Below are 27577 nucleotides of genomic sequence, written 5' to 3' on the forward strand. Positions count from 1 at the left end.
GTATGTACAGTCAAGATGGTGTTATGCACTAGACTGGAGTTAAAACACAAATATTCATAAAAACCACTCCAAGCCCTCATGGTGTGGAATGACTGAGAATAAGAAGTTATGTACCTACCATAACGTTCCATGTTAGTTGTCTTCTTCTCGCCTTCTTTCTTGCTGGTTGGGGTTCGGAGCCGATCCTCGGCTCTGACTCGGCCATCTTCAAAAGCTTGAGAGCTGCCTACTGGCTCGAGGTCCCACGATGCCTGGCGCTAGATACCCAGATCTCGTTTTCTCGTTTGGTAAGTCTAACTGCAGACATAATAATAATAATAATAATACAGGAATCCTGTCCTAGAGTGCATAAATCCTACTGGAGAGACTACTAGTCAGAAGGAATAGCCAGAGAAGACTCAGCCAGTGAGAAAAACATAAGGAACTCTTCTTGGTCTACTAGGACAGGGGGATGGAGGGTGGGACGCAAGAATGAAGGCGAGAAGAAGACAACTAACATGGAATGTTATGGTAGGTACATAACTTCTTAATGTTAAGTTGTCTATCTCGCCTTCATTCTTGCTGGTTGGGACAGCGTCCCTAGCACCTCAATCCTGGGTGGCTCATCGGAACAGACTCTTCAGAACAGTGGAACCAAAATCAGCTCTGCTCCTGGAGGCCATGTCAAGCTTATAATGTGAAATAAAGGTATGAGGATTGGCCCATGTAGCTGCCGCACAAATAGTTTCCATTGGCAATCTTGCCTGAAAAGCCACTGAAGTAGATAAAGCTCTTGTGGAGTGACCTTTTGGTTTAGCAGGAGGCTCTTTATTCCTCAGCTGATATATAAATGTAATAATAGATGTCAACCACCTAGATAATGTTACTTTCGATACAGGTAGACCTTGTGTACCTTCAGCATAGGACAGGAACAGCTGGTCTGATTTTCTGGTTTGTTTAGTTCTATGCAAGTAAAAACGTAACTGTCTATGAACATCCAACTGATGCAATTTGTATTCCGCCTTGTTGGAATAATTTGGAAAAAATGCAGGCAAATCAATAGACTGATTCAAGTTATTGTCAGAAGAAACCTTTGGAAGGAAGGAAGGATTAGTCCTGAGAGAAACTCTGTCATTGTGGAAAACTAGGTAAGGAGAGTGAACGCAAAGAGCCTGAAGTTCAGAAACTCTTCTGGCTGAAGTAATTGCAACCAGAAGAAGGTTTTTCCAAGAGAGAAACTTCAAAGAACAGGAAGCTGCATGTTCAAAGGGGGGCAGTATCAGGGAAGCTAAGATCAAATTTAGATCCCACGGTGGCGGGGGATGTCTCATTGGGGGCCTGAGTAAAGTAGTCCCTTCGAGAAAAGCTTTACAAAGCTTATGGGACATAATACTAGCATCTGATAGACCTGTATGAAAGTTGGAAATTGCTGCTAACTGAACTCTAATCGTGGCAGTAGAAGATCCAGCATGAAAAAGTTCTGTTAAAAAATCCAAACTATGGTGCACAGGGGCTGAAAAGGGATCTATATTCCTAGCCTCTACCCAGAAAGAGAAATGTTTCCACTTACTAGCATAAGTCTTTCTAATGGTAGACTTATGTGATGATAAGATGATTTCACGGACCGAGTGGGAGATGTTCGGAAGCCTGGCTAAGGTTGGAAGTGGAGCAACCAAGCAGTGAGCTGGAGAGATTGAAGGGATTGGTGCAGCCTGCCCGATTGATGGATCAGGAGGTCTGGAATTGGGTCCAGAGTCCAGGGCTGCTCCAGAATGTGATGATGCAGGAACGGGAACCAAATTTGTCGAGGCCAGTAAGGGGCAATGAGGATCATCTTGCATCCCAATGCGGTAGCTTTCGGAATTAGTTTGGGAATCGAGGGAAACAGAGGGAATGCATAAAGAAGTCCCTGAGGCCAATTGTGAACTAGAGCATCTCTGGGGGAGTGTCCGGGAAGAGGGAGGAGAGAGAAGAAATTGTTGCACTTGCTGTTGAAGGGGGTGGTGAAAAGGTCACAGCAAGGCTGACCCCATTTGCGGAAGATCTGGTCTGCCACTGTCTGATTGAGAGACCACTCGTGAGGCATGAGAATTGCTCTGCTCAGCCTGTCCGCTATAACGTTGGACTTCCCAGGGATGTGCGCTGCTATCAGAAACTGTTGGGAAGAGATCGCCCACTGCCAGAGTCTGAGTGCTTCTCGATATAGGGGGTAGGACCTGGTTCCGCCCTGCTTGTTGATGTACCACACTACCGACATATTGTCTGTTTGAATTGCAATGGTCCCGGTGGGAAGAGAGTTGTGAAGAGCTTGCAACGCCAAAAGCACGGCTCTCATCTCCAAGACATTGATATGCAGATGGTACTCGTGAGGCTGCCAGGTGCCTTGGACTGTTCTGCCCTGAAAATGCCCCCCCCCCACCCAATCAGGGAGGCATCCATGGTCACCGTAGCCACTGGAGGAGGAAGAGCAAATGGTCTGCCCTGGGGAACTGATGGGGAAACCATCCACCAAGCAAGTTGGTTTTTGCATGTCTGTTTGATCATTATCTTTTGTGACATTGGAAGTTGTTTGAAAGACCATTGGGTGAACAGCATCCACTGAAGAATCCTCATATGAAGATGAGCAAGGGAAACTAGTAAGATAGCCGCTGCCATGAGACCCAAGGTTTTCAGGACGAATCTGGCCTGAATTTTCTTGCATCCTAATAAGACCTGCACATGTCCGCGAATGTCTAGCACTCTGTCTAATGGAAGTCTTGCTGACATGTCCTTTGTATTTAAGTTTGCACCTATAAAGTTGGTAGATTGACAAGGAGACAATGCAGACTTTTCGAAATTTATCGTGATGCCTAGTTTGGAGCAAGTTTGGATGGTGTAGTCTCTGGCTCGCAGCAGGTGATGTCTGGTGGTAGCAGTAAGGAGCCAGTCATCTAAATATGGAAACACCTGGAATCCTTGCCATCTCAGGTGAGCGGTAACTACTGCCAAACATTTGGTGAACACCCTGGGGGCTGTGGCAAGACCAAAGGGCAGAGCTCTGAACTGATAATGACTGGCTCCCAGCCGGAAGCAGAGGAATCTTCTGGAGCGTCTGTTCATTTTGATATGGTAGTACGCGTCCTGAAGAGCACATGGAGCACATCCAATTGCCCTGACCCAGAAAGGGTAAAATGGACTGTAGCGAGACGATCCGGAACTTCGTTCTTTGAACAGACCTGTTTAGTCCGCTGAGATCCAGAATGGGTCTCCAGTCCCCTGCCTTTTTTGGTACCAAAAAGAACCTTGAGTAAATTCTGGATCCTTGCTGGTCTGTTGGGACTGGCTGGATGGCTCTTTTTCTTAGCAGTTTTGATATTTCTTGAACTGCGTGATCCCTTAGATTGGGTGGAACATCTGGAAGGGATTTGTTGGGAATGTGTGGAGTGCACAAAAAGGGGATTTTGTAGCCTTCAGATATGATAGACCGTACCCATTTGTCTTGTGTTATACTTTGCCAGGCTTTTGGGTACAGCGATAATCTTCCCCCGACTGCCTCCGAAGGTGGACAGCTGGGCAGCACTTCAGGGATGCTGGAAGGGCTTGTCAGAGAAGGATTCTCTTTGGCCCTGATTTTGCAGACCCCCCCTCTGCCCCTAGGGTGGCGTCTATTGTTCCCTCCTCTGCCCCTGGAGGGGAACTCTCCACGTGTGTCAGGCACGACTCCCTGGGGTTTCCGGAACCACATTTTCCCACTCTTCTGATCCTTGGGATACGGTCTTGAAGGAGTGGAGAAATGGACTCCCACAGCAGAGAGTCTTGCCTTCCTGTTCACACCTGGTAAGGGTATCCTTCACCTGTGGTCCAACCAGAGCAGAACCATCAAAGGGGGTGTTGGTGAAAGATGCCCTGAAGTGTTCCGCAAAGTTGCATAACCGAATCCAAGCATGCCTCCTCAAATCCACGCCTGTGCCTGTGGCCCTACTCGTGCCATCGGCTGCATAAGAGATGAGCCGCATGGAGGAGTTTACTACAGAATTAAAAGTCGCCAGCTGGGAGGCAACCTTAGCCTGGGCTCCCGCAGCTGATGGATCTTAAAGGGTATCTTCTAGCTCTTTAAGGAGATCCCTTTGAAGGTGGGTAAAGTGGCCCAAATAGTTCAGCGACCTCATGGAGAAGGTCACTGAGGAAAACATCCGCTTCCCATATCTGTCCATCATCCTAGATTCCTTATTAGGGGGATGGACAGACGAAGAAGTTTCAGCCAACTCCTTTTTTGTGGCCGCTGCTACCACCATGGCATCAACGGAAACACCCTTCGTCAGAAATTGCTTGTCCTGTGGTTCAGTAATAAATTTTGTGGGTCTTCAGGGGTTAGTTCCACTGTGTCTGGGGCTGACTACGCCTTCCGAGCCACCATAGACATCAGTGGATCGAAAGGCGGAGACACCCAGGAGGTGGTGGGTCGGGAACCAAACGTATCCAGGAATAACGACTCATCCTCAGAAGGGTTAAAGGTAGTCCAGTTCCCCCTCTGCTTAAGTATCTCAAGGATGTCTGAGAAAGAGACGGCCTCAGAGGGGGATCTCGGGGACCGTTCCGAATCCTCTAAGTCGGTATCTGACGTGACAGACTCAGGGGAGTCAACATGCTTCCTCTTGCATTTCCTCTTTCGAGGGGGCTCCTCTGAATGATCAAGGGAGGCCTCGGAAGAGGAAGATACACCCAATGGGGTGCCCTGGAGCGCTTGTTCCCCACGCTTGAGGTCTGTAGGAGGGGCAGAGGCAGACGCAGGCACCATGGGGGGAGGAGCCGATGTGGCTGATCGTGGGGCTGACTCAGAGGCCAGCACACTCCTCATGACCTCAAAGGCACCCCTTCCCGATAGTGGAGAAGGCTCCAGCTCCAAAGAGACTGGAATCCTTCCTGGCACTGAGAGAGACTGCTCCGAAGCAGATGTAGGAGCGGAACTCACCTGCGCCGAAGCTCAGAGAGGGAGAACGGGGTCGGACAAGGGTCTGATGCCACCCGCCCCCTCGGAGCCGACAAGAGTATCCCGGTGTCCAGATCCCTCCAAGGGAGGCACCATGGAGGCGATCGGAGCCGACGACGGAACCAAAAGGGTAGGTATCGGCACCGACGGTTCCACGATCTGAGCCCCAGTGAGCTCCGGTTCCAAACTCAAAGAATGAGTCGAAGGAGGAACTACTGCAGAGACAGGTGGAGCCGAACCCTGATGAGGGGGGCTGGATAATATTTTTGCCAGGGCCTGCGATTTTAGAAGCCTGCTCACCACTCTCTCCAAATCGTGGTCAGATAATCTAGAAGACCGAGAAGAGTGGGATCGATGACTTCGCTCCGACTGTAATAGAGGCAACCCCGGAGCCGAGCGTATCAACTCTAGGGATGGAGATCTAGAGCATTTTCGGCTCCCTGACGGTTCAGACACTAGAGTCGGGGCCGACTGGGATACAGGTACTTCGGTTCCAGCCGGAACCGAAGTTGAAGCAGATGCCACGGCAGACGCCGGCTCCGAACTGGGAGCCGACGGCTTCGTTGGCTTAGAGGGTTTCACTGGCTGGGCCTTAGCCAGTGACCCTTCAGGTTTGAGCAAACCCCTAAGGATTAGCTTATTCCTACACTCCTGCAGGACTCTTGGACTAAAGGCGTGACACACCGAACAAGAGTCCTGCAAGTGTAGGGCTCCCAAACAGTACACACAAGAAGTGTGACCATCTGTCAGTGACATGAGTCACACTTCTCGAATCCAGATACTTTCGTATCTTTAGTTATTCCTGTGCAAAGGAAAGTTAATCACAGAGAAAAAGCAATCAAAGGGAAGTAACTAGCAAAAAAAACACACGCACTCAACACAAGTTACCACACGCTAACAGCACACACACACTATATAGAAGAAAAAGTAAGTAAAGCTGTTGATAAATAATTTCTAATAAAACTACAATATAAAAGAACAAGGATTAGCCTCTAACTAAAAATGGCTACCTTGAAGAAACCAAGGAGAGGGGGGGGGGAACTCTCTAACAAAAACGAGTTTCTGAGGAAGGGACACTAAATTACAAAAAACTAACTATAACTACTATAACTATAACTACTATAACTATAACCACTATAATACAGACAATTTTTTTAAAAGCTAACAATAAAATAGAAAAATACGACCTGAGCCAGTAAAAGCAACCTCGCAGCAGAAGCGGCAAATGAGATCTGGGTATCTAGCGCCAGGCATCATGGGATATAGGGGGGCCTCGAGCCAGTAGGCAGCTCTCGAGCTTTTGAAGATGGCCGAATCAGAGCCGAGGATTGGCTCCGAACCCCAACCAGCAAGAATGAAGGCGAGATAGACAACTTAATGTTGATGGTCACCATAATGAGACCATTATCATACATCTCAGGTTTTATTTTGGTGAGAAAATCCTAGGAGTCCCTGATAATAGTGCCTCTTCCATCAAGTACTCCCTTCACCTTACAGTCAACAAATTTTGCTAGAGCAAATGTCTTGGAGGCCTTGCCATCTACTATTGGATGCAGGGGTGGGTTGCTGATTGAGTTATGAATCTTCGGGATCCCAAAAATAGTTGGGATCCTTGTTTACTTGGTGTCTAAAAAATCGTGTTCACTTAGTTCCAACGGACCATTCAATAGTAATTCATACAGGGTGAGATCAATGTTCCTGTAAGCAATGTTCATCTCATTACATGAGACTTCAGTATAAGTGTGACTAAACAACAATTCAAACATTTTACTATTGTATTCGGAAACATCCATCACCACCAACCCACCACCCTTGTCCGGTTTCATAATACAGACATCCTTCTTACCCAATATGTCACTGAGCAGTTTTTTCTTCCTATTGTCCAAATTAGAGGCTTCAGTAATACCTTTAAACCTCAGTTCCCTGATTTCTTTCTCACAAAGAGTTTCACAAAGAGTTTCAAAAAGGTGGATCAATGGATGGGAAGGGGGTATGAAGTTACTAGGTATAGAAAAACGGGAATTCGGTACTGCTAGGTTTTCATGGTCTTAAAAATGAAGGGCCAGATTCAATTTTCTTGCAAACAATTTCAACTGTACAATAGTTTTAACCAGGTTGGCCCTTTTTGTTGGTACAAAATTCAAACCTGTGGAAAAAAGTTCGGACCACTCCCCATCAATCACCAGGTGGCTAAGACTGTAAATAGTGAAATCACCTTGCACATTTTTAATAATTTTACATGCATTGAAATCTTGTTCATGACACATCAAAACATTACTCATCTCCAGTGTTGGGTTTGAGCACCCCCCTCCCCTATATATATATACATACACATAAACACACACACACACACACACACACACACATATATATATATATATATATATGTATATATATATATATATATATATATATATATATATATATATATACACACACACACACACACACACACACACACATATATATATATATATATATATATATATATATATATACACACACACACATACACATAATACAAAATACATTGTATGAGGAAGAAAAAAAAATAAATGTCACAGACGTGGCTCAGTCCTTTAGTTATGGGCTTCTTCTCACACACTATTCAGTCTCAGACATGGCTTAGTCCTTTAGTTATGGTCTTCTTCTCACACACTATTCAGGGTGATGAGTCATAATCATTGACAGTTAAAAAAAAAAAAGAAAGCACTTTAAAGCAGCTGAGGTTTTTCTGAATGGGTTTGCAATGCTATGCATCTTTTAGATCCAGAGTCACTAATAAATAAAGACACAATTAGATGAAAAGGGATCGAAGAATAAGTATTTTGAATTTTGGAACTTTTATGTAAAGGTTTTAGAAAGACAAGTCCAGTATAGGTCTCCAGGTTCCCCTCTTTTTGAGAATCTAGAACTGTTTCTATAATGCCTTGAGAAAGCATATGGAAAATGATGGGAGGTAAGAGATGGGTTTGATTTTCTGGATGTGGAGGAACCCCCATGTTTAGAGGGAAGGAATTTCCAGCTCCCAGAACTTGGTTGTGATCTGGTTCTATTGGGGGGTGGGGGTAGAGAGAAAGACTGATTACACAACTTAGTGGGTGGCCCAGGTAGGGAGGGGTTTGAAAGAAAAACATATGCATTTTTCTTGGACTGTACTTTGGCCTGGGCAGCACCTCCTTTTTCCTTTGAACTGCCCAGCCATTTCTTGTCCTAATTTCCTAAATTTGTGTTGGGACCATTTAAAAGTTTCCTAACAAGGGCTCAGGATTGAAATGGTAATTCCTGCTATTCTCAGAAATGAGAGACTGAAAAGTTTGTCTGAGACCTTGGATGAGTCAACCTTCTCATCAAATCTTCATAGGTTCATAGGTAGGTACTAGGCTATTGGCCCTAGGGCCCATACAAGCCTAGCCAAAAAAATGTACCCTGGCTTTCGCCACCCAAGAAAATTATTTTCCTGTGCCCCATCGAGCAGAGCCACAGAAGTGATCCCTGGGGTGAATTTCCCATTTCCCATCCAATCATCAAGATTTTTCTTGAAGAGTGCTAGTGAGAAGCTCTGTTTGACATAGATAGGTAGTCTGTTCCAGAGTATGAGAAGTCTCTGGGACAAGAATCTATCCCTCCAGCATGTTCTGTTTATTGTGGTGACAAGGTTTAGGTCCCTAGAGCATGTAGCTCGGAGGGATTGGGATTTCTTTAAGTGCAGCATGTCCAACAGCTCTGGGTTTGACATAGCTTTGTATGTTAGGCAGAGATCGCCCCTGAGTAGGCAATATGTGACAGAGTAAAGCTGGAGTTTTTTGAGACGGCTTGCATAGGGCATCTGTTAGAGGCCAGTAATCCTCTTTGTGAGGTATTTCTGTGGTCTTTCCAGTTGTTGTAGATGTCTTGTGAGGTGCATACCAAAAGGGGCGTTGTACTCTATAATGGGTCTAATGAGTGATGAGTAAAGGGGAACAATGACCTCTTTTTTTTCTGGATGAGAATCCTTTTGTGATGAGATGAGCCACGTAGAAGGATTTCCTGACCACTGTGGCGATGTGATTATCAAAGGAGAGGCTACTGTCCACCTGTGTCCCAAGGTCTCATCACAATTTCAGCATTAAGTAGACTACCAGCTATGTGGTAGTTCATGGGTACAGAGTTTTTACCAAAGGGGATGACAATACACTTTTTGGCATTGAGCTTCAGGCCATGGCTTTGACACCAGATATCTGTCTCAGTGAGGCCCTTTTGTAGTTTGTCCACATCATTAGGAGTTTCGATTATGGCTCCTAGTTTGCAGTCATCTGCAAACTTTGTTAGCCAAAGACCTTCTGTGTTGGCCTGCACTTCGGAGAAGTAGATACCAAACAGGAGAGGACCCAGGACTGAACCCTGTGGTACTCCACTTGTCACTGGTCTGATGTCGGATTTGGAATCCGCTACTTTCACAGTGTGGGTTCTGTCCGTGCGCCAGTTGGCAACCCATCTTGTGTCATAGGGATTTATACCTAGTTTAGTGAGCTTATCTATAATTCCAGAGTGAGGGATGGTGTCGAAAGCCTTGGCGAGATCTAGATAAGCTGTGTGAACCATTTTACCCTCATCTATGGCTTTGGTAACTGCTTCAAAGAAGTCAATCAGATTTAGGAGACATGATTTGCCTTTTTCAAATCCAAACTGGGTAGGGTCCAGAGTTTGGAGATTACCAATGTCTTTGTTTATGAGTTCCACGATGATACGTTCCATGGCCTTGCAGACCAGGCTCGTCAGGCTAATGGGGCGGTAGTTCCTGGGGTCCGTCATGGCTCCCCCTTTGTGGAGTGGGATAAACGTCGTGGTGCGCTATTCAGTGGGTACAAAGCCTGAGGTGAGGCTATGATTGAACATGGTACTTAGGTAGGGTGCCAGTTCATTCTGTAGTTTGTGTAGAACGCAACCTGGGATATTGTCAGGTCCCATGGATGCTGTGTTCTTGGCTTTGGGGAGTGTGTTTTTTACCTGTGCAGCCGTGATTATAGGAACTTTGCATATAGAGATGGGCCCTCTAGGGGGTGAGAGGGGGGGGTAAAGTTAGCACTGAACCTATCTGCTAGGATGTTGGCAATATCAGTTGGTTCTGTATATTTAGTGCCATTGTGCTGTACCTCAGAGCAGATCTGAGTGTTCCCATTTAGATTCTTGACATAGCTATAGAATGTTTTGTGGTTGTCTTTAGAGTCAGTGGCAATTTTGTTTTCGTAACTAGCTTTGGAGGATTTTATGAGGGATCTCAGCTTCTTACTGAGGTTGACCAGGGAGTTCCTCTAGTCATGGTATTTTACTCTTTTTTGCAACAGTTTCTTTCTTCTGTTGTAGAGTTTGTTTATGGCAGAGGACCACCAGATTGGCTTCCTTTTTTTGGAGGATAAAATCTTGGTTCTATTACGAATAGCATGATCCATGCACTTGTATAAGTGCTTATAAAGTGCATTTGTGTAGGATTCGGCAGTCATACCTCTATTGTCCATCTGCATGGGTGTCATGAAGTTTGCCACTTCTGTCTTAAGAAGTGTGAAGTTGGCTTTGGAGAAGTTTTTTACAATGGTTTCCCTAATTGGGGATGGGGGTGGGATGTAGATGTCTAGGCTGATTAGCTTGTGGTTGGATCTGACCAACGAGGAATTGACCTCTGTTGTGGAACACCAGTTTCCCATGTTGGTAATGACCAGGTCTAGGATATTGCTGCCCCTGGTGGGGGTGTGAATAGGTTGATCCAAGGCGTTGGAATTTATGAATTCTAGAAAAACATTGAGCAAAAGAGTTGGTACACGAGTAGTTTTCCCAGTTAATGGTGGGGTAGTTGAAATCGCCCATTATTAGGGTGTTGGGTTGTACCCTAATACTTTCCAGTGTATCAAGAAATGAGGAGTGTGAATCCTGGGACATGGTGGGGGGTATGTAGTAAGCTACAATTTGGATTGCGGTCTTGCCCAGAGTTAGTTGCACTTGGATAATCTCGGATGCATTATGCTGTGCAACTAGCCTGGAGGTGTGGATATCCTTAATGAATATGGACACGCCTCCGCCTTTAGTGCTTCGTTCTGGGTTAGGTGGCCAAAAGGTGTGGTATGAATTGTAGCCTGGTAATGCAGGGGTGCTCTCTGGAGCTTTGAACCAGGTCTCTGTCACTGCACAGATGTCAATGTTCTCCATTTTAAGGAGTGCCTCGAGTGAGTGCATTTTGCGGTTTAGACTTCTAGCATTGAGTAGCATTACCCTCAGATTTTGCTTGCTTGTACCTGTTATGGCGGTGAATTTGTCATTTGAACCTTACCTAAAAAAGGCACTATAGGAGTGGTAAGTGCCTTAGCCAGTATCCGGAATCCTAAGGGCGACAGGTGCAGGCCATCTCTGGCAAAGCATCGTGGTCTGTCGATCATGTCGTCCCAGGCAGACAAATACTGGATCCCCTTAGAATGACACCAGAAGCTTAGCCAATTGTTGAAGTCAATTATTTTGTCCTTGTACTGTGGTATCATTCTGGGTGATGGCAGGATGCTACTCAGGGTTAGGGTCATACCTGCCTGGGATACAAGATTGGAGAGCTCCTCCATGTCTCTTTCCATGTAGTCCAGGGAGGTACGTCTCAGGTCATTCACACCAACATGGACAATGACAGTGTCATATTTGTACTTATTGTGGAGTGACCTGAGTGCATGCATTATGTGGTGGATCCTGGCACCTGACAGGCAGCTGACAGTAACTTTCTCCTTGTTTAGTCTAGTGAGTAGAACATCAGTGTGCCTGACTATAGAGTCACCTATGACTACAGTGTTGGGTACGTTGGTATGCCTTATGGGCTGTGGTTGAGTGGCACACTGAGTTTGTGGGCTATGTGTCATTTGGGTTATGTTGGGGGGTGGATAGATTAGTACTAGGCTAACTGCCCTTGCGAGACATTTTAAGCCTAGCCAATTATCCCTTGTGAGACTCAAACCCTGCACCTTGTGTTTGTAAGGCAAACACCTTTTTCATACCGTAAGCTGATGAGGTACAAAACAGTATTTCCTTGTCCAAGGGAACATTACGAATATGTATGTTGGTATCTCTGGTAGACTTTGGGAACTAAGCCATGCATAACTGGCCCAGTTGTGGCTGCTCAGGAGACTACATCAGTAGTATCATATGAACACTTTAAAGAATGCTTAAGTATTACAGAAAAAAATCATGCTGAGTAGAGAGCAATTAATATCCAAAAAGGATAAGTCGGCAAAAGTTGCCAGCAGACATTCTGCTAAGTCAGCCTGACACCTGACTGTCTGGAAATGCTAGGCTAGAGAATACCTGTCAAAAGCTCTTCCATTCTTGTGAGAAGGCACATAACTACTAGTAGTAAGGTGTTTAGAACTAGAATTCTTGGCTAAGAAAGTCAAAGGGTTGAGAAATAGGAACTTGTGGGACTTTGGTACCTGGTAAGCATATATCTGACCCTAGGAGACTTGCCAAACTAGTGACCTTAGTGGCATCTCTAACAGCAGCACCAAAGATGTTGGAAGAGAGAGACAGACAGTCCTAGGACTTTGATCAGGCCGCAGCAGAGTTGTCCATTGATCGGAGGGAAAAAGTGGTGAATCATAATTTGCTTCAAGAACTGCTCTCATCTTCTTTTTCTTAAAATCTGGAAGAGAGATGTCTCCTGTACTGGCAATGGAATCCATATTCATTTTTAAAAGGGTCTTAACCTGTTGGTTTTCTAGAAAAATGTTAAGGGAGCTGAGATGACTTCTGATACTTTTCAGCATATAAAGGATTAACAGATACTACACAAGTGGCAGTTCTGCGACTCATCTAAACTAAACAAGCTTAGTGGGAATCTATACAAGGAATTTGCCTTCCATGCAGACATCTTCCTTTTTTCGCAGACCTAAGCAATAACAGATTACAACTTTCTCACAAAAATGGAAGGAAAGCCCCCCCTCCCCCCCCCCAACGGCTACTTATCTGCCCAAAAGACTGAACAAGCTGACTGCCAAACTACTGAAGGGGTTGGGAGGGTGGCCTAATGGTTAAGGTGTTTGCATTACATACACAAGATGCAGGGTTTGAGTCTCACAAGGGATAACTGTCTAGGCTTAAAATGGCTTGCAAGGGCAGTTAGCTTAGTACTAACCTATGAACCTATGAACAGTCTGCATGATATCTTCAACAGCAGGAATGTTCAGAATTTTGGCACCTGTACATCTGATTTTAACCCACCATGTCCTCAATCTTCCTCGGACATATGGTGCACATGCAAGGCAGCTAAACGTTTTACATCTTTAGCCAGATGCCCAGTCCTTGGCAGGATATGTCATATATAGTTATATGCCATTCCAACAGTGATCTAATGATGAACACCACGCATTTTGATGTCTCAATGCTATTCTAAAACACCTGAATCATATTTTTTTGAATGGAGCTGTGATATACTGCACCATACATTATATCAGTGAAAAAGTAATATACACATGAAAAAACGTTTTACTTACACACTGCTCAACAACTCTGCTGGCTACATTTTGAACTCTGAATTGCCATGGTTAGATAGCTACCAAAATAAATACAGTAGTTCAAATCTTACACAAGTTTGATCTATTAGTTTACTGACAGAATTATGAACCTGGTAAAAATCTTTTTAGTAGCATGAATTTACTTCATAAGGGATCTGTGCTGTCCATTCTTGTTTTCTATTGGGCTTAAGCAGTATTATCAATCAGATGTTTGTTAGGTTTGCTCAAAAAGATTTAAACACTTATGAAAGCCATTACTAATGACATTTATAGAATGGCTAGCAGAGTAGAACCAATGAGTCAATTACCACATTGCTCTATGATAATCAATGCATTTATAGACTACTGTACAAATAATCAGTGCCTAAATGTAGGTAATGGTGGATTTAGCTATGTTTGGCACAGTTTAACTATGAGGGCAGAAAAATCATGAATGCCAGCATGGTGTTAATGTCATGCAACTTAAGAATGGCTAGCCACATACCAGAATCTTCACAAAGGAGTCCCATTTCAATTCATATCTCTGGCACTGAGAAGAGGTGTACTTATTAGGTGTTTGCATTGCTCATATCAGTACTAGCAAGGAAACAAAACATTTCAGAGGCATTCCACCTAAGGCAGTAGAGACAATTTCTTTTACTGTTTACCAGATGAAAACACTTAACAATAAAAATGGAATGTTTATTTTCTTCATAAATATGAATAAACTCAAAGAATTACCTTTTCTCTAACTGATTCCCCTGGTGTGAGCTGCGGCTCGACTGTAATAAACAGAGTTAAATAAGATCCTTCACTTAGACTGCGGACAACATCAAATCCTCTTTCACTCCCAAGGTTCCGCTCTTTACTATATCCCAGAAGCACTGCAGGTGTGTTAATTCTAAAGGTGCCATCAATCTGTGACAAAATCCAATAATCAAATGACAACAGTTTTGTTATGAATATTAAAATTATACTAGTCAGGCTGAATAAAAATAAAGATATGCAAAACAGTAAAGATGGCAATATACTTAAAAAAGAAGGCAGTGTACTTAAAATAATAAAATCAGTTGTCTCTGTTTAAAACATCCCTTAGTAAAACACAAGTAACCATTTACTTTACACTGCCATTGAACCTACAACCATTTTTCATACAATAAATACAGTATTAAAAATAATTCAGAAAACAGGCAAGAAATGAAAACAAAGTGTTTTTGCAAAATAAAATCCTCATCATCAAACTTTAACAAGAAGTAGATTGCATTTTTATATTTATACTTAAGACTAGACTCTTACAAAATAGAAGCCAAACTTACAAGGCTGGCTCTGAAACCTCTGTGCCATAGGCTGGTGTGCTTCCTGTATAAAGTCAGCATCATTACCCCCTACCATGTTTAGGAAACTACAGTTGTGCAAGTACTTACCATAACAGCAGACGTCTGATTGATCATTGTTGCATTATTACTAGCATATAGGAAGTATCCTGACAAGTCTTACATATGTTGAGCCACCACATCAAAGCTTGGGCATCTTCCTCTCATGCCATAAGTCATATGCTCAAAGTGTGTGACAACTAAGCCATATGTAGGGATTGTACAGTCACGGAAAACCTCAGGACTTTCTTGCCCCACTCCACAAGCAACAGAGTTAGGAGAGGCAAAGGAGAATAAAAACACACACAAATATTTATATATACCATACACATATACATGACAGCTGGAAGAGGGGAGAGGAATAGACTGCCCATCTTGGCCAGAAATAAGAAAAGAGAAGGGGTAAAGGAGGGTGGGTGCTAATCATGCAATAAGTTTGACGTCTGTTGTTATGGTAAGTTCGTACATAACCATTCTCTGTCCTTCCTCCATCACTGCTGCAATATTATTAATATACGGGACAATTCCCAAAGCTTTCTAGATGGGGAGGAGGACTGACTAGCTGAGCTGGTGTCCAGGATTCTCTGAAGACTAGATCTAGCAAAACCATCTGTAAACCTAGAGAATGCATCAAGTTTATAATCCTTAGTAAAAGTTTGGATGGATGTCCAAGTGGGGTCTTCTAAAATGGATCTAGTGTCTAGACCTTTTAAAAAGACTCCATTTGAAGAAACAGCTCCAATAGAATGGGATTTTATGTGACATGGGAAACTTTCCTATTGAAGTGGTCACAAAACAAAATGGCTGAAGGAATCCATCAGGATATCATCCATTTGGAGAGTGGATAACCCAACGTCTTGTCTTGAAAGAAAGTAAAAAAGTAGATCAGACTGCCTGATAGGTTTAATTTTGTTAAGGTAAAATCTGAGCTGTCTGTGAACATCTAAAAGAGTGCAAACATTTTTTAATCTTTGTTCTGAGGAGAGGGGAAAAAAGTGGGAAGGTTGTTGGACTGATTTAAAGAGAGCTCATCAACTACCTTAGGCAGAAAGGAAGCATATTGTTCTGAGAGTTACCCTATCCTTACAAAAAATGAGAAAAGAAGTCGTCATGAGGATTTCCAGTTCTGAAACCCTTTTTGCTGAGGTAAGTGCTACTAGTAATACTGTTTTCCAAGTACATCATTTAAGAGAGGAAGAAGAAGCAGGCTCAAAAAGAGAGAATGTTATTTTTTCTAGAACATAATTAAGGTCACAAGGATGAACAGATCTGTTAAGTGGCCTGATATAAAGGCACCTTTCAAGAACAGTTTGATGTCAAATTGTACAGAAACTAGTGGATCTAAAGGTAGGCAAGCAGAAATTGTGCTTTTATAAAAGAATATGGCAGCCCTAGTTCAGCAGCTCACACAACTAAGAAAAAATTATAAGGATACCAATTTGATAACGGTCATGTTTTTTTTTTCTTTTGGCATCACATGGAACATCTCTCCCATTTGGAAACATACAATTTTCTTGTAGCAGGTTTACTAGTCTCCAGTAATACCTGTAGCACATCCTCAGAGGAAAGGTGCTTACAATGGAATCAACATTTCATTAAAGTGGTAGATTTAACGTTTATAGGTTTAGGTAAATGAGAAAGACCCCCGTGTGGTCTGCATAACTCCATCTTGTAAGATAAAATGTGGTGTTTGCCCTGGGCCACATGGAAGATAAGGGAGAACAAATGATATCGGGTACCTGTCAAATCTTCCAACACTCAAAATTTCGAACATTACATGGTCGAGACCAAACTTTCAAAATTTTGAGTGCTCGAAGATAGACTTTCAATGGCACTGTACGGTGCAGCTAGGGAGAATTTCCCTTTTCTGCACTGAAGTGCGGTCTTGGAGTTGGTATATATTTAAGTGGGGGGGGGGGTGCAGGGGGGCTTGCCCCCCTGCCTACACTGTTAAAGTGTTTTTTTCTGTTTTCTTTTTTTTTTTTATATTCGAACATCCAAATGTCGAACATTTGGTCTCAACCATGTGATGTTCGACATTTTGGATGTTCGAACATTTAACATAGACCCATGATATCTGGGCCAAAAAGGGTTGGGGGTGGGGATTGCCAGCAAAATTTTTGGTTTGTTCTTATGGATTCTGAACAGAATATTTGGAATTAAGGAAGGGTAAAGAAGGTACAGAGGAGTTCCCCCTTCGATGAGAAAGACGTGATACCTGTTTTCCAAAGTTTGTTCTCATTTTATTGAAGCAAACTCAGTCGAATGATCGTATCATCAACCCATGTCTGGGAAAGTCACATTGCTGAATTCTGATACAGCTGAAATACATTACATATTCAACCTAGGAACAAGCATTGACAGCGGTCGAGATAGGGGCGGGATTTATACTTCGGCAATATTGGAGTTCGACATTTCCAACATTCGAATTTCAGACACCGCTCAAAGTTGATTTGACTGATTCCACTTCAATAACATGATAGCAAACCATTTCCAAGCCTCTTAGCATGGTATCCCCGATCAGAACAGTATGGGCTGTCTTTTCACAGTGCAGTCAAAGACATCTTACTTGAGGAGAACATCACTGATGGACAATTTGCAGGAAAACTTTTCTGAACAACGTCCATTCATGATAATCTGCCTTGGAACTCCTCAAGTAGTCTGTCACAATATTCCACTCTGTGAGATTTTATATTGCCTGCAGAGACTGGCTGTGCTGAATGCCTATTTCCCAGGCAGACATGGCAAGTCTGCAGAGGTGAAAGGATCCCCCCCCACACTTGTTTATGTAACACATCATAGTGGTACTGTCTACTCGGAGTCCAAAGGTGATGTAAGGTTTTAAGAGCTAGGATCAGGGCTTTCATTTCTTTGACATTTATATTCATAGAACATGTTCTCCATGCCAGATCTGAAGCATCTGTTAAAAATTCCTGGCAAGGAGAGGGGAGTAGAAAAGGCACTCCTGAATTGAGTGATATATGGTTGACCCACTAAAGAAATTCCTTCTTGGTGATAGGCAAGAAAGGAATTGGAAAGTACAGAGTATGGCAATGTTGTGTCCAAATAAACTTGAGGTACCAGTGAATCTTTCTCATGTGGAGCATGAAGTTATCAGTAGAACAGTAGAAGCCTGTATACAAGAGATCTCAAAATCTCTCTTGCTGAGGTCAAGTTGAGGGGAAGAACAGCATAAAAGTATAAAATGAGGAATTGCATCTTATCTTGAGGGAGAAAAGCTGCCACTGAAACACTATTTAGTCTGCAGCCTGGAAAAAATCAGTTTCTGAGACGGAAGTAGGATGGATCTTTTGAAGTTTATGGTGAAACCAAGGTGATGAAAAAGGTCTATGATGAAGTGATGCCTGCAAGAAGCTTGTCTCTTGAAGACTGGAGAAGAACATCATCGAGGTAGAGGTAAATATACATCCTTTGAAGCCTGCAAACAGTTATGACAGGAGATCTGCATTTTGTGAATACCCTTAGGGCAGTGGAAAGACCAATATGCAAAGCAGGACACTGAAAATTAAATTTTAAGGTACAGAACCTCAATAATTTCCTAAGATTTTTAAGATTTGCAATGTACAGATATACAAACTTTATATCCAGGGTAACTAATATGATCCTGGGATGAACTACTAACAAAAGAGTTTGTAAAGATGTATTTCGAATTTTGGGACCATTAAGAATGTATTGAGAACTACCAAATCCAGAATGAGAAATAGAACTCTTGATCTGAACCCTTTTTTCTGAGGGGAGGAACAATCTTTATGTTCTCTGTTGAAATAACCCTTGCAAGAGAGACAAATTCAGGGGCTGTTGGTTTGAAGGAACCTGAGGAATACCTGAATTTACTGGAGGAAGGAGTCAGGAAATTCTGTAACCCTTTTCTGTGATGACCCAACCATGTGAAGTAATCAGTTTCTAAACAGTAAAGGGAAAAAGAAAGCCTGTTTGATAAACAGAGTGGAGTATGAGGTGGGATGGAATGGAAGAAAGCAGTTGATAGTGACAAATTAGCTTTCTTGTCTAGAAAGACTTATCCCCTTTGAAGTTTTGCTTTTGTTGGTCTTGAAATTTCTTTTTAGCAAATTTTTGCTATTTTGTTGAGACTTGTGGCCCTTATGAAAAAAGGGCCAGCCTTAGAGGGATAAATCCTCTGGAATTTGGGAACAGAAGGGATGATCTATTTAAAATCTTGTATAACATTACCTCTCTCCTGTATTTTTTTTAAATCTCAGCTGCAGCATGAGAAAAGAGATTCTCTATCTCTATCCAGGGTACATCTAGCAGTCTAAACTTAACGTCCTCTGGAAGGGACTGTAACCTCAACCATTAATATCTTCTCAAGTCAGAGCCAATGGCAGGTACTCTGGAAGATGCATAATTTGCATCATAGCAACATTTAATGGAATGCCTAGCAACTTGAGTAGCAGAATTGAACTTAGAAGGGAAATTAAGCACTGGCAATTGGTGAAGAGGTTAACGTTATGAGTTATATTTCCTGTAGAACAGGGTTTAATTCCATCAATGCTCATTGGCTTCCTGTGTGACCTTCAGTATGTCACTTAAGCACACACACAACCACACACTGCACCTGGGTCACCCTTGAAAAAGGAGTGTGTTTCCAGTGGGCCCATCTGGTCAGCAAACAGGATCATTATTATTATTAAATAGTAAAATTCCTATTGTCTGAGTTTGCTTATCAGCCATAAGTTTATTAATGTGTCCCAACAGATGAAAAATACCTAATCATATGGGTCTGATCATTTACGGCATGAAAAGAAATGGTAGCAAAAGTGTACACCTTCTTTCCATACCTATCCATTGCCCTGCTATCTTTGTTATTCGGCAAAGTATTTGAAGGTGGGTTGGTAGACTTGTCAGACTCCAGGGAAATTACAGCAGGGTCAGATGAGGGATAAATTTACTGGAATCAGAAACCTTGTAATATCTATCAGTTTGTGTTAGGGGAAGCAGGAGTCTGTGATTCTGGATTTAGGGAAGCTGTAGTAAAAGTGCCCGAAGAGTCTACAATACTGGGAATATTACTGAAGGTTTAGGAACTACAATGTATAAGAGTTCATAATACCTCTTCTGTACATCTTACATCTGCTTGCCTTCCCACTGAAATCACTGCACCTTTTGTAAGAACATGTCACAAAAAGAAAATTCTTCTAAGGGAGAATCATTAGACAAAGTGTCATCTTCCTCAGATTCAAAACCAAGAGAGAAATGTATCTATATACATCTGTATACACACACACACACACACACACACACACACACACACACACACGCACACACTCTGTGAATTGCTTATCCAATTTCTTTTCCCAATCCTTTCTAACCTTCTCTGATTCTTATAGTTATGCAATATTTTATACCCAATCTCTCTTACCGATTGACTCATAGTTATCATGCAATATTTTATATACTCTACTAATTATTCCCTTTTTAACGGCAGCTTCTGTTTTAGATTCTACTAAAAACTCTACCAATGCTGCTCTTTCACTTAGGATCACTATATTTCTTTCTCTTTACCTATACTCTGATATCAATCCTTGATAGGGAAGGCAATCTCTAGCCTGCAATCAAAATACATTCTTGGCCTCTTCCCATTCTATTACCTTTCCCTCTCTAATTATTTACTCCCAGTACCTTGCCAGTTTTCTCCAATAAATTCCAGGTCCTCTTACCTATGGTCTGTATTCCTAATTGCAGTTATCCAGATCGGCAAAATCTCCTGTCTCCATTCCTGTGATGGCTTAGTTCTTAGAATACTTTCTGCTACTTTATGAATATAATATTCTGTACATTTATTGTTATTCTCCATAAAAATATGCATCCAAAATTCCAGGATCTCGTTTCTTGAGCTTCCACCATTTCATCATCATCCCTTTCCTCTTTGAATTATAGGTTTCTACTAGTGCTATGTACAGGAGCCTTAACTATGTAGTTCTGAAATACCCCTTCAAATCAGGTAATCCAAAACTGCCTTGCTCTTTTCGAAGAATCAGCTTATCCCTCTTGAGTCTGCCATCTTCCCCTCCCAGATGAAATCCTTCAGCTCTTTATTAATTGCTATCCACAACTTCTTCTCTGATTGATAAGGATATGCCTGACCTATATATAAAACTAAAAGGACTAAAAACATTTTAACTCTTGCTATCCATATTCATATAACAGAGCTTCCAATGTCTCAGTTTTTGTATTATCTTTTGTTTAGTCTCTTTCCACATATTATTAGCTACTAGCACAGAATCCTTTTTAATCCATACTTCTAAGTACTTCATTTTATTATGTCCCCATAAATAGGGATATTGCTGAACCATTTTGTGTGTGGGTACATAATTTACAGCTATTGCCTTTGTTTTAGCTTCATTAATTTTATATCCTGAAAAGATTTGAAACTGCCTCAAAATATCCCACAACACTGAAATGTCCCTTTCTGGTTTTACCAAGTATAAAATAATATCATCTCCAAATAAAGCCAGCTTTTTTGACTACCATACCAGTTATATCCTTGAATGTCTGAGTCCCTTATTTTCTTTGCCAATGGTTCTAAATATAATGCAAATAACAAATAGGAAAGAGGACACCCCCTGCCAGGTTCCTCTGCTCAAACAGAAATTATCAGAGAGGAACCCACCTACTTTAATTTTCACCTCCAATCACATATATATCCTCATAATCAACCCTATAATTTTATCATGGAATGCAAATGCTTCCACTGCTCTGCTCATAAACTCCCAGCTTACTCTGCATCAAGACCGACCAACAGTAGTGGCACTTTCTTATATTCTGCTTTCCTCTGGATCCTCAGTGTTCTGTTAAATGTTTGCCTCCCCTCCACAAAACCACACTGATCTATGCCTATCAATTTTGGCATCACTTTTGCCATTCTTTTAGCCAATTATATACATAACCACTTTATAACCATTGTTTAGAATTGAAATGGGTCTGTACAATGCTGGAACTGATGGGTCTTTACCCTCTTTAGGTATTGCACTCACCACCACTTTCTTCCAGGATGTTGGTGCTTCTCTTCCTCTTCAAGTACTGTTAAACAAAACCTTCCAAATCTTTTATCTTTTTTCTCTCCTAGCTTCCAAACTTCAAAGGAATAACATCTACTCCTATGGACGTTCCCTGTGGATTGGTTATACATCTTATCTCCTTCTGTCTTAACTGTTTGTAATTGAGCCTCATTTACCTCTAACCCTGGCATATTTAATTCTTCCATAAACATTTCCATTTGTACCTCTTCTTGATTTCCATATTTCTCTGCTTTATAAAGACTTTCACAACATTTCTGAAATATTTCTAGTACCTATATAGGTTCTCTTTTCTCTTATCTTCTCTTTTATATGCTCCCTAAGCTTGGCGACAACCCCATTCTACTTTCTGTTGTCTGAATCATTCTGTTAACAGTTTTTGTGCTCTTAACAGCAATATTTCTAAACTCAGGCATATTATTAAGGTAATTGCTCCTTTTCTAGTTCTTGAGATCCCTCCCCCCATTCTGCAATACTTTGTCAGTCCCTCTACATAATTCTTGTTACTTCTTAACCATATCTCTCTTCCTTTTATTTCTACCCTATTTTTAAACTACACTTTAATTTTACCAACTAATATAACCACACTCAATGGAACAAATGTTTCTTGGCCAGGCAAAGTTAATGTATAATAAATCCCAACGATTATGACCAAGGAACAACCATGAACCAACAGTTTTTCTAGTTTCAATTATGATAGAAATAAACTCCGTTTTGTATAAAATCCAGCAATTTATTACAGGTACCAGGTAAGCGCTTTCACTACAGCTTCATCAGACCATTAAAGTTTAGAGGGAAAGCTTTATTATACTCAATGCTCTTTTTTATTTATTTGCTTTCTCTTAAAATTTGATTTTCAAACCAGTTGTCTTAATCCAGTCACTCCCCTATGCAAGAATGAGAAAAAATACATCCATATTTTCTTGTATCATGCTCTTCTGACCAGACTTTTCTTCTTCTTCTTAAGTTGCAGTGCCTACATTTCTTAAAACTGAGCAAGGAGAAAAAAAGAAGGAAAAAAAACAGGTTGTTTCCTGTAGTATCCCCATTATACTTGGACTGAGAAAACTTTACTTTAGAGCATGCAGATTATATCATGCATTATAAAAATACTACTGTTAAGAATAAAATTTTGTTTTACTTACAGTTAACTCTCTCCCTCTTCTCCCCCTCTCCTAAGTGTTCTTCCAAAGATTAATGGCATTAGATAGAGTATATGCTTTAGAGATCCCTACAAGTTTAACAAAGTCAAAAAATCCAATATTTCCAGTTTTTCTTGTTCTGTCTTGTTTTACAAATATAATTAATGATTTGCAATCCCACATTTATTTACCAATTTCTGAACTGCTGGTTTTACTCCTGTTTATCTCCATCTCCCAAATCCATTCTCTGCTTCATTTACAATGTACTCACAGTTCTTCTAGTCAACTCTTGCGATTTTTTTTCTGTCTGTCAACTATTTTTCATTCAAACATTGGAAAAGTTTTCACTGGCACTGTCTCTCTGTGATCTTTATTACCAGAAGAACAAGAAGCAGAATCTCCTTCTGTTTCACAGCTCAGTTTCTTGTTGGACAAACTTTTGTATTTTCTTCTTGGCATGTTCTGCATCAACAAATGATTCTGTACCTCTAGGAAAGAATATTCGGAAGATAGTTGGGTACAGCAGTTTGAATCTCATGCCTGCATCTTGACATTTCTTGATTAGTGGAATAAATTTACTCCTCTTCTGTCTGGTGTGCAGTGAGTAATCACTTTCCACAAACACTCTAGTGCCTCCCACTTTTAGTACTTTTTTTCTTTTGCCAAAGTTTTGTCAGAATCAACCACTTTTGCTGGTAGGATTGCATCTTTACTACTTAAGGTGTAGCTTGCTTTCTCATGGCCAGGTTTAGAGCATATACACAATGTGCCCTTTCAATTAACAACTTCTGCTGTGGAATACCAGTCCAATTGCTTATTTGTAGTTTCATAAAATTAATACAGTCTGTTCCTTCCAGCTTCTTTGGTACAGCAGAAAATCTCTAGTTTACCCTGTGTGTTCTGTCCTCTAATTCTATTATTTTTTGAAACATCTCTTTTTGATCATTATCATATTCAGCAAACTTTTCTTCATTTCAGCCTCTGATTTTTGCAGTTTTATCACCTCATCTGAATATCTGTTTAAAGCTTCTTCCATTTTTTCCAGCCTTTTATTTGAATTGATATACTCCATCAGTGTTTTATTTATTTTAATGTAATCTTAATTTATTTTAATATAAGTAAATTTGACTTATTTTTCCTCTAGGTTATTGGAAGTCATGTCTTGCACCAAAGCTGGAGCTTGCACTGGTTTTTGCTGAAGCTGCAGAATTATTCCCAGTCAGTGTTTTTTCCTCACCTTTTGTGATTGATTTTCTTTTAGGTTCTCTGAATTTATTTTTTTTTTTGCTGACATCTAGGCAGTGCACTTACTAGACAGTTACTGAAATTTACCAGAAATACAAGATTACTGGTTATCTCCTCTGAGATTCAGTTTTCAAATTGGTAGAGCTGAAATTAAGCTTTTTACTCAATGTTCAGCCTACTTGCAAGAAAATTTTAAAAGAATTAAGAAGACTGAAGAAATAACTTACACAGGAAATTAGCAGCTACTGTGTGCTGAGAGTTAGCATTTTCACATGCTGTAATCAAATTCTAATGTCAGGATATGAAGTTTAGATCATAACATTAACAGTTTACAATGGCTAAAACACACATTTAAATTAAACAAGCAGGAATTTTTTTATATATAGTCATGATGGCTTGTAATAATATAATAAAAATAATATATAGCTTATGAATAATATGCAGACCCACAAGGCATGAAATATCTGCTATGTAAGATTAATAAAATAGGAGTACTAGTAAGTTAAGAAATATATACATATACTGTAACCTCTAATAGAGTACCGATGATTGCTTAGTTCTTTAATGGGAGATTTTAGAAATACAAGTTACGTAACATAAGGTGGGCAAATAAGACAGAACAATATACTTAAATTAAACTTCTTACAATAAAGATACGTATTACATATACTTGCATATGGCAGAAATGTGAATGTACATGATCTCATACAATTTACATAGATAATAATATAAAAAATATTTGAAAATATCCTGAAAGTTGAAATTTGAAGCTTGGTCCTGTGAACTTTGAAGCTTTTACACATTCTGTACTATTAGATTCACTAAGACTACCTGAAATAACTAATTTCATAAGTCAGAGCTGAAATATGTTACATTGCTGAATCAGTGTACCCATTTTGACAGTAAAGTACATTTTTCAGTATGCTTGAACCTGGGAAGGGAGCATGGGATTTGAATTAAGCACATCATAACTTTGGAATACAATATAAACTGTAATAGCAAGACATTCCCTCTGACCTCAGAAATGTATATATTCTTTCTGAATTAGTTTGATTTTTATATTTATCATATTAAGAGTGTTACAGAATTTTAAGACATAGACTTTTGTACTTTTAAAATTAATTCAGATCTTTTGTTAGATATATAAAATATGTATATATCTTTTAGCATTAAAACATACATGTGCAATGATTTTCCTTTTGTAAAACAGTTTAGTGTGATAATATTACCTGTCACCTATAAGTTTACAGATATCTTTATCTCTTCAGGTCCAACTCTGCTCTACTTTTTTATTTAGAGATTTAGTTATAATAATGTTGACTGAATGAATCATTTAGGAATATTTAATTGCTAAGTTATACTACTATTAAATAAATAGGTACATAGTACACTGTTTATTGGATTATTTAATATTTCTGATTAATAGAAGAGGATTATTAAATATTTATGTAGTCATGGGGAAACAGTTTTAAATGGCAAAATATATAACTAAATTAATAGACTTTTATTATTTTTAACATGTATAATTTTATATTAATTATCTGTAAACCATAGTAGCTTTTGGACAGTTTTTTGATAATCTTTTAGGTGTTTGTAGGTAGAGAGACAGTACAGTAGCTTGTCTATTCAAGAGGTAAACTAGGAATTTTGGTATCCATGGAAGGCTGTGCTTTATTAGTAATCCATACAGTTATAGCTGTAGACTTGTTTTTGTTACTTATAAGTTTAAGGAGTTTAGTTTGTAGAAAGGAAGAATTAAATGTTAAGAAAGTGTTGGATGAATGCATTGGAGTTTTATATTCAATTAAATTCATATGGTGGATAAATGTGTCATACTATCTTTTAAAACAAATCTTTTTAAATACATAGTATGGATAGTTTTAATGTATTATCTATTAATGTAAAGGAATTAAATAATGGCAACACAAGGAAATCATTAATGAGAAATTTAAAATTAAATAGAGGAGACATTATATTCTTACAAGAAACTCACTTGATAGATAAAGCTATACAATACTTAAATAACTTAGGTTATGAAATGTTATCATCTGCTTCTTTTAACAAAAAGAGTAGAAGAACTACTATACTTTGGAGAACATCTACTGTAATGTCTAAGGAATCTGTTAATAATCCCAGAAAGAATGTGCATACATTTGTAATAATTAAATATAATGCAAACTGTACACTAGCTAATTTTAACAGATCAGTGGAACAGGTGCAAGAGTGGTAAATATCACTTAAACTTACTACAAAGTCATTGGAAGGGTATTTTAATTTTAGCAGGGGATTTTAACTGCATAACTAGTAGAGAAGATGTAAGTGAACAAAATAAGAAGATGTTCTTCGTTCCACATTGCTGCAGTCCTAACAATTGGGGTAGTCCGCTGTCCAGTCGGCCCGAATACCAAAGTATATGGCTGGCGTCGGTCAGGGCGCATTAGACTGACGTCAGTACGTCAGGGTACTAATGCGCATGACCGACGCCATATCCTCAGTCTTTTTTGCCGCATGGTCCGATGCAGAAGCAATTTTGCGAGTGCAGGTTGGCGTTCTGAAATTTTCTGAAGTCGGAGTTTCAGACCGAATCAAAGTTGGCTAAGTACCCCGTTGGGGAACATTTTGGTTTTTTCTTGCCTCAGTATTTAACCGGATGTCAGAAAAAGTGAATAACTGTATTTCTTGTGGGAAACAGATACCTCATAGGGATTACCATACCTTGTGTATACCTTGTTTAGGGCCTGAGCACGACGTTGTTGGATGCCGCTCTTGTGCTAGGTTTAACAAACGCACTATTAAGAGAAGGTTAGACTGTGCCAGGTTAGTGTTTGGGAAGCGTTGCAATTATAAAATGCCGTCGGATGCTCCGGCGCCCGCTTCGTCCAAAAGCGTAAGGACAAAACAGCAAAGCCTAGGGTTGATGAACCGGCAGTCCCAGACGTCGGTTCTTTAGAAGGCTCAGTGGAGCCAGAGGTTTTGCCAGGAGTTTCTTTGGAGTCTCAGGCTGAGACTTTACTGTTACAGGATGTGCCTTCTCAGGAAGTAGGCCAGGCTGAAGGGGCTTCTCAGGTAACTGTTCTTCCCTCTCTTTCCAAGGTAGTTAGAGCCTCTCCTTCTGTTTCCAAAACTTCTTTGAGAGGTAGGCCAAGTTTGGCTTCAGTGGGGGCTTCTCCTAGCACTTCAGGTTCTGTGCCTAAGAAACATATGCTTAAAATGGCAGAAGATTTAATTACTATGATTAGAGGTTCTATGCCCCCTCCTGATAAGAGGCCTAGGGTGGATCCTGAGTTTGAGAGTTTTGAACAGTGTTCAGAGG

The 27577-nt window shown here is 40.6% G+C and overlaps 1 protein-coding gene across 1 annotated transcript in view; it reads right to left on the minus strand.

Moving 5' to 3' along the window:
- Positions 1–27577, minus strand: part of CC2D2A (coiled-coil and C2 domain containing 2A) — a 3655067-nt gene that overhangs the window by 827663 nt on the left and 2799827 nt on the right. The window contains exon 28 of the mRNA XM_044062582.1: positions 14188–14364. Within this exon, the coding sequence (XP_043918517.1) occupies positions 14188–14364 (177 nt within the window). The remainder of the gene's footprint in view (positions 1–14187; positions 14365–27577) is intronic.

This window comes from Protopterus annectens, chromosome 2.part1 (assembly GCF_019279795.1).
Source record: "Protopterus annectens isolate FY-2018-M chromosome 2.part1, PAN1.0, whole genome shotgun sequence".
Lineage (NCBI taxonomy): Eukaryota > Metazoa > Chordata > Ceratodontiformes > Protopteridae > Protopterus > Protopterus annectens.